At 46.9% G+C, this 12,396-nt stretch overlaps 1 protein-coding gene across 1 annotated transcript in view; it reads left to right on the top strand.

Annotated features, from left to right (window-relative positions):
• The window catches only part of MDGA1 (MAM domain containing glycosylphosphatidylinositol anchor 1), a 147,827-nt gene that overhangs the window by 55,501 nt on the left and 79,930 nt on the right, over positions 1-12,396 (top strand). Inside the window, exons 4-7 of the mRNA XM_061990184.1 lie at positions 796-992; positions 4,374-4,506; positions 9,658-9,927; positions 10,330-10,659. Of these exons, the coding sequence (XP_061846168.1) occupies positions 796-992; positions 4,374-4,506; positions 9,658-9,927; positions 10,330-10,659 (930 nt within the window). The remainder of the gene's footprint in view (positions 1-795; positions 993-4,373; positions 4,507-9,657; positions 9,928-10,329; positions 10,660-12,396) is intronic.

Genomic DNA, 12,396 nt, shown 5'->3' with positions numbered 1-12,396 from the left:
GCTGCGTGTCATGTGCAGATGTGGTGAGGGAATTGGAAGGAGCATTTTCTGTAAAGGGAGGAAACAAGGAATCTGCTCAGTTTAGGGATGGATCAATACAGAGCTTGAAAAGAAGGAAATACATGGGATATTTTAATAGGAAAAGAGTGAAATTGTACATACTTTTCACAGTGTTTTGCATCTCCTGTTCTTGTGGCACTCCACAAGAACTGCTCCTGTCTAGATGATTGTCCATCTCAGCTCCTTGATCTTGTTCTGACTTCTACTCTCACTCCTTGACTTGAAGGTTTGTTGTGTCCTTTGTGTGGGCATCTCACAGATGTGGGCTTAGCCCTGTGATTTCAGGAGGGATTTGGGAAGAGGAAAGTGAGAGTGGAAGAAATTATGATGAAGCAGAATTTCCTGGCAACCTTCTGACCTCTCACTGAAGTAGAGTGATTTGGGGTGTGGGATGTCATTGGAGAAGGTGAAGCAGCCCATTGGTCTGTGGAGGCATGTGGCAACCAGGCAGTTTACTTGAGAACCATGTGGGATCTGCAAACCAGAGGGTGCTTTCTATTCTCTGAAGGTTGTGTGGTGAGCGGGAGAATTTTGACTTCTCCTGTCTGTTCCCTTTCAATATTTTTTGTGTTACTTGCCCTCAGATCAGCTCCTAATTGAAAAGTTGTCGTCAGCCAAATGTGCGGGAGCCTCCCCTCTCCTCTATGGCTCCCGGAGCATCATCTGCTCTGCAGGCTGTACGTGTAGACCAAACTTCACTAACAAGTGCTGCGACCCTCCTTACCTTCCTTCCAGATCTAGATGAACCTGTTCTCACTGTTCACCAGACCATCAGTGATGTACGTGGCAGCTTCTACCAGGAGAAGACTGTCTTCCTCCGCTGCACAGTCAACTCCAACCCACCAGCTCGCTTCATCTGGAAACGGGGAGCTGAGACACTTTCCCACAGTCAGGACAATGGTGTGGACATCTATGAGCCCCTCTACACACAGGTGAAAAAAACCAAACTTCCAGCAGCTTGTGTTGAGCATCTTGCTGATGTGGGGCACTCTGTAGTGCATGGTGTTTCTTTCCTTGTGTGAATTATAGTGCTGGGGAGGGTGGTGGCCACTGCAAGGAGCACTGTCTCCAAAAGGGCTGTTAGAGTCTACTTCTGTGTATGAGTTCCCAGGGGACCAGAAGAGCAGAGCAGCAGGAGAGAGTGTGACAGCGTAGAAGTCCTTTCTCCTTTTTGGCACTGTCTTTAAAAGCAGATCACAGGCACCCTAACGAGGTTATGTGGCTTTTGGATGTCTGAGACTGAAATCCAAGTAAACCATCCCAAGATTGGGTCTCCCATTACTGATTGGCTGGTTTGGACTGGTGCTTTTTCTAAATTGAGTGCCCCAGCTCTGTAAATCGGGGGAATTGCTTCCTGCTTAGCGCTGTGAGTGAATGGCAGGAACTCCCATGGGATCTCCGAGGCAAATGATGAAGAGCTTTTCCAAACAGCCATGAGTAACAGAGGCAGCCCACATGCCTGGGCACTTTGTAACTGGCATCCTGTGACAGGATATCCACATCCTTTCTGCTTCTCCTGCTTGTCTTCTGGGCTTGCCCCTCTGAACACCACTTCCTTCCCAGTAACTAGCCCACCAGTGCAGTGGGAGATGGAGGGCAATTTTTATTTTTGCCAAGGCACTCTGGGCATGTAATCCTAAATTGAGCTCTGGCTCTGAATGTCCTTCAGATGCTAACCAGTCCCAGTGCTTGCAGCAAGGCCGTTTGGCAGCACAAGGCAGTGATGGATGGGAAGGGAGGGCTGACAGAGCCAGTCCCCCAGGCACCTGTTTCATCCTATGCACTTCCTCGTGCTCCCAAAGCTGGGCCCTGAGCACATTCTTGCTGAGTTTGATTTCTCAGCAATGCTCCAGGCAACCTTTCAGTTAATGTAGTCATGTTCATGTTTTATTGAAACACGCCATCTCTGTAGGTCATGGAAATGGGCAGCCAAATGGAAACGTTCAGGGGGATGAGGAGAGAGGAGAGCTGCAGGTTAGCGGCAGATTTGCAGAAACATTGTAGTTCACTGCTGCTGATGGGCCCTGTAGAGAGCTTTGCCTAGTCCAGTGCTACATGGCATGCAATTGGGACTTCCCTAGCCTTAGAGCAAGCCAACATGGGCTCTTCCAGCTTTCACTAAGCAAAATGTAATTAACAGGAGACATTGCTTAATGAGAGTATGTCTTAGGACTTGAGATATTTTCTTCAGCTAAGTAAGGCACCTGGCAGAATTTCACCATTTTGCAGCATTAATGTGTAAATGACCCAGCATCCCGCAGCTCCTGTCAGACAGTGTTCCCAGCACTGAGAAGTGTTTGGACTGCTGTACTCACATGCCTTTATGGTCCTCTTCTTAGCATCAGCATAAACCTGTGAGTTTGAGTTGGTAAGAGTTGAAGTTAACAAAAACACACCTCTGCAACACTATTGGGAGGGGAAATCTTGCTGGAGCTCAAATGTGCTATGTTTAACAAAGCACCCTTTGCACGGCTTTGTCTTAGAGATGAACTGGTATCAGTGTCAGGTTTGGGTAGGCTTTTACATTAAAAAGGAGGTGAAGACTTTCCTGTTCAAGCTTTTTAATACTTATTTGCACCGAAGATTTAGACACATTTACCCAACGTTTACTAATCAATGAACAGGATACATATGATGCTGTAAGTAAGTAGTTGACATGCACACTGTGAGTGCCATCATTTGTGTGGTGTAGAAACAAATCTCAGGGGAAAGGACTTTCACAGGATTATTGGTCTCCTAGGTATTTATCTTTCTAATTTACTCAGTTCAGATCCTTCTACGCTGCATATTAGCATTCCTGAGCTCATCGTCCAGTCCCTTGAGGTTGTCCTCAAGAGACACCTTCTCACATTTGCAGGCAATTATGGAATGGTTTCTCCAAAAGAGATTTAGACATACAGAAGAAGAACAGCAATGACAAGCTGTCGTGGGAAGACATATGAGTTGCAGAGTGTGCAAACTACAGGATGCATCTCAGAGCTTTCCACATTTGATATATAAAAATCTACAGAATGCATCTATTGTTAATTTACTTACTTGATTCTGTTTCTATAACAGGACAGTAACTAATGGAGTGCCAGGGAGTGATTTTTCTTTCTTTATTTGTTTATTACCACAGTATGAGAAAAGACTGTCAGTCAAAGTCCATGCATTCACTCTGGATTTATACCAGCATAAATGAGATTGGAATCTGTAGAAGAGACATCAGAAAGTTTTGGGCAGTTCTTGGAATATTTATCTGAATTATCTTTTGTTCCCTTGTACTCCAAATTTTTACAATGTAATTGTTGAACCCGTCATAGTCCATCACTAATGCCTGAATCCACTCTAATTTACTTAGTTCTTACAATGCTGAGACACCAATGACATCCCTTGGGTTCCTACGGACATCTTAATGTGACATCTCAGGATCTGTTCTGGGACATTTAAGGTTTATCAAGTTCTGCAAGACAATTCTGTTGATAGTTGATGAGAGATTATGCCTAAACCTCTTCAGCACTGCTTTCTGGTTAAATGTCACTGAATCACAGAATGGTAGGGGTTGGAAGGGACCTCTAGAGATCATCTAGTCAAACCCCCCTGCTCATGAAGGTCCACCTAGATCAGGTCACACAGGGATGCATCCAGGTGGGTTTGAAAACCTCCAGAGAAGGAGATTCCACACCCTCCCTGGACAGCCTGTGCCAGGGCTCCCTCACCCTCACAGTAAAGATATTTTTCTTTAAGTTTCAGTGAAACTTTTTGTATTCCAGCTTTTGTCCATTAACCCTAGTCCTATCACTGGACACTACATAAAAAAGTGTCACCCCATCCTCTTGACTTACAACTTTTAAATACTTGTAAGTACTAATGAGGTCCCCCCTCAGTCTCCTCCAGGCTAAACAGTCCCAGTTCCTGCAGCCTTTCCTCATCAGGAAGATGCTCCTGATCATCTTGGTGGCCCTGTGCTGGACTCTCTCCAGCAGTTCCCTGTACCTCTTGAGCTGGGGAGCCCAGAACTGGACAGAGTACTCCAGACAAGGCCTCACCAGGCCAGAGCAGAGTTGAGACGAGAACATCCCTTGACCTGCTGGACACACTCTTTTCAGTCAGTTGCTGGGTTTTTTGAGAAATCCTGGAGCTGGAGTTACTACTGCAAACATTTTCTGTGTCCTTTATCTATAGCTAGGGGAGCTTGAGTTATGCACAGTTCCCTGAGGTTTTCATGGGAACTGCTAGTAGTCTGTAAACTTTGAGACAGGTTATGGACTTGCAACGACAATCTATGCTTTATACATGTGTATTTTGTTCCTCCTTTTTTTCCCAACTCTCAGGGTGAAACCAAAGTCCTGAAGCTGAAGAACCTGCGGCCCCAGGATTACGCCAGCTACACATGCCAGGTGTCTGTCCGCAATGTCTGCAGCATCCCTGACAAATCCATCACCTTTCAGCTGACAAACACCACAGGTAAGAGGGGCTGCAAAGGGTCCCCACAGCCCTCTGGCCCTTCGCGTGCTCAAGAAGCCCTCCAGGAGGGTAACGCAGCACCCTGTCCACATCCTACGGGCTCTCATGTTTATGTACATAGCTGCTGGGATTACAACTCCTTCCCACAGAATTTTTGTGGCTGGGGGTGCTCTAATTTCTTGTAGCTCTGTGTACAGCCAGTGCCTTGGCCAGACCTGCTGTGAGATCATTAAAACAGACTACGTGTAGGTGTTGAGACACTATGTAGTTTTTAATCCAGACACTGTTTTATTTATTTATAATTCTAAGTGACTTTAAAAATAGATTTGATACACTCTAGAGTGGGGCAGATGCTGCAGAAATTCTTACAAATAATTCATTTGTGTGTGACCCTGGCCTGGTTTGCCAGGCTGCACTCTCAGCACCTCCCAGCTAACGGGCTCCACCGGTGCTGATGTTTGTGGAAAGCAAATGCCTCTGGTGCCTTCCCAATAAATAAATTTTACACAAATATTCATACTGCAAGTGCTTGAGTGCACCTCCAGTTACTGACAGAATCAGCTGGTGCCTTTTGCTTGACCTGCAATAGCTGAATGATAGCTGAGTATCCTTTACCAAATACTTGGAAGGACCTGATTGCAACTTGTCAATTGAAAAAACAACAAAACAAAACCCTGCCCACAAAAAACTCCACCCACAAGTGTTGACTAGTTTAAAATAATAAGTGAATGTCAGGAAATTGCTTTCAGCCCTGGGATATTCCACGATCAGAAAGACAGGCATTGTAGTTGTTTGAATTATTCACCTCTCTAATGTAACACAAAGCAGTTTGCATCCCTTGTGTCATCTTTGTGCAGTGGAAACAGAACTCTTTTGATGTTGCCAACTGTTGATGGGATATTGTTGATACTGTATAAATTATGTTTATTAGTCTGACTTGAGCCCAAGGTGCTGAAGAGTAGTTGCGTCATTTTATGCAGAAAGAAGAATAATAACGAGCTTAAGCAAGTGAACTACAGCTAAAGTCAGAAAAAAAATATTCTTTGTGCAGTAAGACCTCAGCACTGCCTGAATTTCTCTCAGAATGAAACTGTAGCAAATGCTGGACTGTTCCAAGTAAAAACTTATTGTGTGCTCATGGTGGAGAAAGGCATCTCATACAGCTCTTCTTCCCTGTATTGCATTTACCTTTGAAGAGTCAGAAAATCCCATTTCTCTTCAGATCTATTCCCTGCTGCCAGCCCAAGCATGGGGAAACTACCCTTCAGTTCAGTCCAGCCCCTTTACCGAGTGAACAAGGAAAATGTGTTTTCAGGTTGTAGCCAGATCAGAAGCCAGTGATACAACTGAATTTACACCGACTTCTTAAGTACTTACGTAAACTCTGAACCTGGACCGTGTAGCACATACATCTAGTTATTTATTTTTCTGTTGTTTAGTTATAGATGTATATTTATACATTGCCACAGTAGAACTTGACACTGCAAGCTCAAAAGGGCCATGGAAAATGTGTTTCTAGCAAATTGTATTAAAAGCTGGCAGTGAAAACGAAGCTGACATTGCAGTATGAGCAGGGTTTGTATTAAAGAACGCAAGCATATTTAACGCAAAATATTATCTGGCTTACTTGCCCTGTAGGTAGCATTGTGCATAGATGAGAAAATATTTAAAGAACAATCTTTAATTCTCTCCTTTTTTGCATAGGGTTTTTTTCCTTTCCCTCTTGTGCTCATGCTTTAGCAGCCTCTGTAGCCTTGGCTGTGCTCAGAATCCTGAGCAGCTTCGCTTAGGATGCCTTTGCCTTTGTAACTGAGAAGGGCCCAAAAGGCCTCGAGGTGCACAGAAACCGAGCTCTTAAATATTAATAGACCCAGGTACTACAGACCTTGAGGGCAATTGGTGCGCCATATCATGTCAGGCCAGTTCATTTGCTGTTCCTCAACTGGCTCACTTTGTCTCCTTTGGCAGTGACCTTTGCGCAGGTCCTAGTCTCCAGCCAGGAGATGTGCTTCTCCCAAGCTCTGTGTCAGCAGTTTGGTCCTTGTAGGAGGAGATGGGTTCTTGGTCTGCAACCTTAATGGGAAGGAGATTTCCCCGGCTCCTCCTCAGTCCTGCTGCTGTTATGTGGCTCCAGAGCAGCAGGTTGGGCCTGCAGAGCTCAGCACTGGGCTGTTGGCACCTGCTCTGGTAGGGTCAGGCTTATGTTTTCCCCTTTCCTCGATTTCTGCAAAATTAAGTGGCCCAGCTGGTTAATTCTCCTGCAGTTTTACTGCAGCAAATTGAACTTCAAAGGGAATTGAAAGCGACTCTTTGTTTTTAATGGTCCCCTTGCTGCTCAGCAGACTCCGCCAGCAGGTTTTCTGAGCCAAGAACAAAAGGAATTGCCACAGGTTACAAATAAATGAGATTCATCTCCTGCATAACAATATCTGAAGACTGTTAACCTCTGTCTACTGACAGGAGTGGGAGTGGGAACTTGTGCAGGCTGCCACAGTTAGGGCTCCATTTTGGGGCACATCTTGAGAGCTTACTGCCTGGAGATGCGCAGGTTGCAGCTTTGCAGGTTCCCTACCTCCCTCTTGCATGCACACACAACCTGCCCCGAGGCAGAGCTTGCACCAGCATGTCAGAACTAGGTAAGATGAGTGTTGATCAGATATATGCACATCAAACACTGCAAGGGCCTTAAATCTTAACCAGAGCCTGCAGGACCTCTGGTTTGTGCTTCCCCACTTTGACATCATCTCTCTGGACATAGGCTGGTCACAGCATCTCTCTGGCTCTGATGGGGATGGATGGAGATTCCCAGGCAAGATGCTGCATCTGTCAGTTTGTCTATGCCCTGTGAACCTCAATGTCAGAGGGCAGGGATAGTTATTTGTTGTCAGCTACACTCATCTGACAGCCTAGTGGTCCCAGAAATGTGTCCTGCTTGACCATGGTGAGTCAAGCAATTGCATTCCTGGGCTTCACAGTGTCTCATGAAGCTGCCTGGAACTTGAAGAGGACTTACAAATCCTTCCTTTGCTGATTAGTGTGCCTTAACCCTTTAAAGCTGCTTTCAAGACAAAGAGACCTGTCAAAGGCTCTGACTGCAGACTGTGGCCTCCCAAAATTCAAAGACTCCAATCACAGGCCTCAACATGGCCAGTGTGAGTTGCAGAGGAGCCACCTTCATCCTTAGGCATGACTGACCACCTCTGACACAAATAGATTGCACCATAGCCAGCGAGAGGACATTTGATTCAGTGCACCAAAGCAATATCCCAGCATGGCAGTAGTTGTGCTGCTAAATTACAGTGCTGGTGCTGAGGAGAGAGCAGTCCTTCTTGCCTTGTTTGAATGGGCTGTAACTCAGAGATCCAACACAAATCCAGCACAGCTCATTAACGCGGGGTCCAGGGAGAGAAGAGGCAGAAATAATGATGCAGTTAAATCAGGCTTCATGAATATGGAACAATGTCTTATTTTGCATTATTATGGCTCTTACTTAAAACATACTCCCCACCTTTGTGCTAGGGACTGCTACTTTCTCAGCTCTGTCTGGATGGAGCCGGTGATGGTGCTGACAAGGGTTGTTAAAAGGCTTTTCATGGGATGAAATAGAGAATACAAAGGGAAGTGTTTTGGATCAGTTCCTGGAAGGGAATGTAATGAGAAAGGTGAAGAAATAAACCAAAACAGGTACTAGAGTATTCAAAGAGGTTGTCTAGACTTTTTGAATCAGTCCCAGTTGTTCAGTTGTGAGTAAAAGACAATCCCTGTGACCTGCTCTGTAGTCCCAGGTCTATAGAGTAGTGTATTTGACACCTGTGAAGGCGAAGAAGGTTAAGAGTGGATGCAGAGCTGCCGTTGGTAGTTTGTTATGGTGTCAGGCTCTGAGTTGCCAGCTGTCTGGCAAAGGCTTTGCCTTTCCAAGATATCTAGTTGAGTATGAGAGAAGGAGAGGCATATCACAGGATAGATGAGGTCGTTTTTTTAATGGTAAATCTTCCCCCAGACTCCTTATTGGGATGGTAACTCTGTATGAGAGGAGCACATTAACCCCGACTCTCCCTGAACACAAAGAGCTCTTGGGTTAAAACAGACTCCTGTGAGCCTGACCCTTCTCCTTCGCCTCTCTGTCAGGGTAGAGCTGTGCTGGTCTAGGCAGAAGCAGCAGGCTGTGAAGGTGACTGAGCATGCACCTGATGCCCAACCTTCCCTTGGGGTTATGAAAACCATTCAGCAAACACTAGTGTCCCACTGAACTTCCCAGTGTGCTTTGGTTGGGTCTTGTGATGCTAAGATCAATCCATGGTTGCAGTTTGCCATGACTTGTGACAATCTATCTCTTGTTCTGCTCCTTCCTTCCTCTCTCCCTTCCTTCCTCTCTCCCTTCCTTCCTCTCTCCCTTCCTTCCTCTCTTCCTTCCTTCCTCTCTCCCTTCCTCCCTTCCTCCCTTCCTCCCTTCCTCCCTTCCTCCCCTCCTCCCCTCCTCCCCTCCTCCCCTCCTCCCCTCCTCCCCTCTTCCCCTCTTCCCCTCCTCCCCTTCTCCCCTTCTCCTCTCCCTCCCTCCTTCCTTCCCTCCTCCTCTCTCTCTTTCCTCTCTTTCTTCCTCCCTCTTCCTCCCTCTCTTTCTCTCTCTCTTTCTCTCTTTTTCTCTCTCTTCCCTTTCTCTTCTCCTTCTCTCTCTCTTCCTCCCTCCATTCCTCTCTGCTTTCCTTCCTTCTTCCATTCCTTCTAGTCTGACTCTCTCTTTGGTTGCCTCTCCTAACTGTGCAAAGGGGGTTCCTCAGGCTTTTCTTCTAACCTGAGTCCTAAGCTTAGAGAACTCACACTAAACACTGCTAAAATATCATACTTAGCTTACACCCCAATCCTAAACACTAGCAGCAGAGTGTTTTAGGTATGACCTGCATTCTGGGGCAATGTGTGGTCCTGCCTTTAGTGCTTCCTAACCATAACAGAGTGCTCCAACTCAGACACAGTAATGGTCATGCTTTAAGTTCACAAACACCTTGTATTTGTAACGGATTCATGGATCCCTCCAGCTCTACTTACTCAAGCCAGCCATCTTCAAGGACAAATCTTAGCAAGGATGAAGCAGCGCATGGGGAGGTGGGTGAGTCTCTTTCAAACTCCAAAGTGTCCATCTTTGTACTCTTCCAGCCCCACCTGCTCTGAAGCTATCTGTCAATGAAACACTGGTGGTCAACCCTGGTGACAACATCACCATGCAGTGCTCTCTGACGGGCGGTGACCCACAGCCGGATGTGGTTTGGTCTCACTCTCCCGGTCCAATGCCACCCAACAGCCTTGTGCAAGGAGGCAACCTCTCTCTCTGGAGGATCCGCGTGGAGGACTCGGGCTACTACAATTGCACAGCCATCAACAACGTGGGGAACCCAGCAAAGAAGATGGTGAACCTGCTGGTGCGCTGTAAGTTGCTCTTTTTTGCCAGAGCATGTCTTATTTGGGGTGGAAGGTCTAGATTTACATTTCTCCTGGCTGTTCTTGTACAGCTGAGGGTGTATACAATATTTAGCACAGATGAGTTTTCTGGAGAAGACATTGTGCAAGTTTCTTTGCTCCCAGACCAGCAACTGTACTACCACTGCTTGCAGCCTCATCCCAAGCTGTAGTGCTGTCCTGGGCTAGAGAATGGTCCCAAACTGCCAGATGTGAGGCCCTGGGGAATGTTTGTGGGAACACAAGTGAGGGAGGTCTTGATGCAGGTTTTGCATGGGGACATCACCTTCCCAATGAGCAAAGAGCTGTTGTCCTGTCCTACAAGAGACTCTTCATGATCCCTAACCAATTCTGCACTTGTGTTCATCCCAGCCATGAAGAACGCCACGTTCCAAATCACCCCTGATGTGATCAAGGAGAGCGAGACCATCCAGTTAGGACAGGACTTGAAGCTGTCATGCCATGTGGATGCAGTCCCCCAGGAGAAGGTTGTCTATTCCTGGTACAAGAATGGAAAACCAGCCAGGTTCTCAGACCGGTTGCTCATCACCAGGAATGACCCCGAACTCTCACCTGTGACCTGCAGCTTGGAGATTATTGACCTGAGGTTCAGTGACTATGGCACCTACCTATGTGTGGCTACCTTCCAGGGAGCACCCATTCCTGACCTCAGTGTGGAGGTGAACATCTCCTCAGAGACAGGTGAGCCTCTCTGCGGCAGCTGGGGACCCCAAGGAGAGTGATTGACATCACTAGCTAGCCCCCACCCCCATCCATCTGGCTTTTTTGCAGGATCTCACATGAGTGTCTTGAACCTCAGTGGGGGAAAGTGTCAGATCCTCAGGCAAGCATTTGGCTGAAACTACAAATGGGTAGTAGTTACAGATCCTCTGCCAGATGTGTTGTGCACCAAGCAGATCTTCCTTTATGCTTTTTCCCTATGAAAAATCCAAACTGCAGTCCACTCAAAGCTACAGAGACAGGTTTAAACTGTGATTATTCAAAGACTCCAGATTGTGAGGGAAGAAAGAGGAGGTGCTACTTCATCAAATTTCAAAGATGCTTTTGCTTAGCAGGAAGAAAAAGAGAAAGAAAGCTGCTTTTTCCTCTCTTTGGCATTGTTTATGAGGAATGTCCCTTTTTTCAGAGCTGTGGCCAGGTATCATCTGCCATAGTAAATTGTGTGAAGAACTTTAATGTTTATTGGATTTCAATTGCAATCTGTCTTGGGCACTCTCTGGGGAGTCCAAGTGTTATAAATACCCCCTCCTCCCTTTAAAGTCGGGGTCAAAGCTTCACCCCATGGCTTGAGGAGGACAGGACTACTCCATAAGTGTGTGTCAGTCACCTTGGGGACCGAAATGCAGGGTCTCAGGGCTGCCTTTTTGCATCTGTGGAAATCATGAGTTCAGCTCTGTTTTCTGGTAAACCTGTATTACCTTGCTGCCTTTTCAGGACCTCGAGGGTATGACACAAAGCAGCATTGGGCTCCTAATCTGCTGAGGGCTCCCATGGTGGCCAGCTGCCCACAGATTTTGTCCTGAACCTTCATGGAAAGTTTTTTCTCAGTCCCTAGTTGTGCTGAATCCATTGGTCAGGCTGATCCCAGCCTTGATTCTGGACATGGCTCCCTTTAGCCCTCCAGCAGAAGTTGCTGGGACTGCTTCTGATGCTTTGGGAAGCCCCTGTCTGACAGCAGAAATGCTGTTCCCAATAGGACTGTAACCAGTGCTCATTAGCAGCCTAGAGGACCGAGTCCTGACTGTGCCATGAACCTACTAAACACTGAAGAGTGGTGCTTCTTCCCTTCTGATGGTAGCCCTGGCAAGTTGGGCTCTGTTAGTGCTAGCAGACACCATCCCTGTTGTACTGGCAGGGAATAAAACCCAGGGAACCCCCCAGTTCCGGTGCAAAGCTGCCTCTCCCAAGCTTGTGTGACTGCTGATGCCAGAAGCAATCCTTTTTGCCCAAGATCACTAGGTGGCAGAGTGCATTTGTGTTTAGGACTGCAAAGGTAGGAGGTGGTGAAGGGCTGGGAGACCCTGGATGGTCCCACCAAAAGGCTGGGCAGCAACTGCTGTTGAAGATGTTGATGAAGGTGTCAGACAGCTGCTGCCTCAGAGGAGGTGTCTGCAGTGGTGGGTTGCCCCACGCTCTGGCCTGGCTGATGAAGGGTGAGCTCCATGTGCCCATGTGGGTGCTACTTGTAGGGAGAGACAGGAGGGCAGCCTGGAGTGTTTTGACACCTTTCTTTGGCGGGATCTAGTTGGAGGCCCGTATCTAGTGGAGTCCCTCAGGGGTCAGTGCTGGGACCAGTACTGTTCAATACATTCATTAGTGACCTTGATGAGGGAACAGAGGGTACTAACAACAAGTTTGCTGATGATACAAAACTAGGGGGAGTGGCTGACATACCAGAAGGCTGTGCTGCCATTCAAT

This window comes from Colius striatus, chromosome 2, assembly GCF_028858725.1.
Source record: "Colius striatus isolate bColStr4 chromosome 2, bColStr4.1.hap1, whole genome shotgun sequence".
In the NCBI taxonomy this organism is placed as follows: domain Eukaryota; kingdom Metazoa; phylum Chordata; class Aves; order Coliiformes; family Coliidae; genus Colius; species Colius striatus.
The sequence above is the reverse complement of the archived record's forward strand: the minus strand, read 5'-3'. Positions and strand labels throughout refer to the sequence as shown.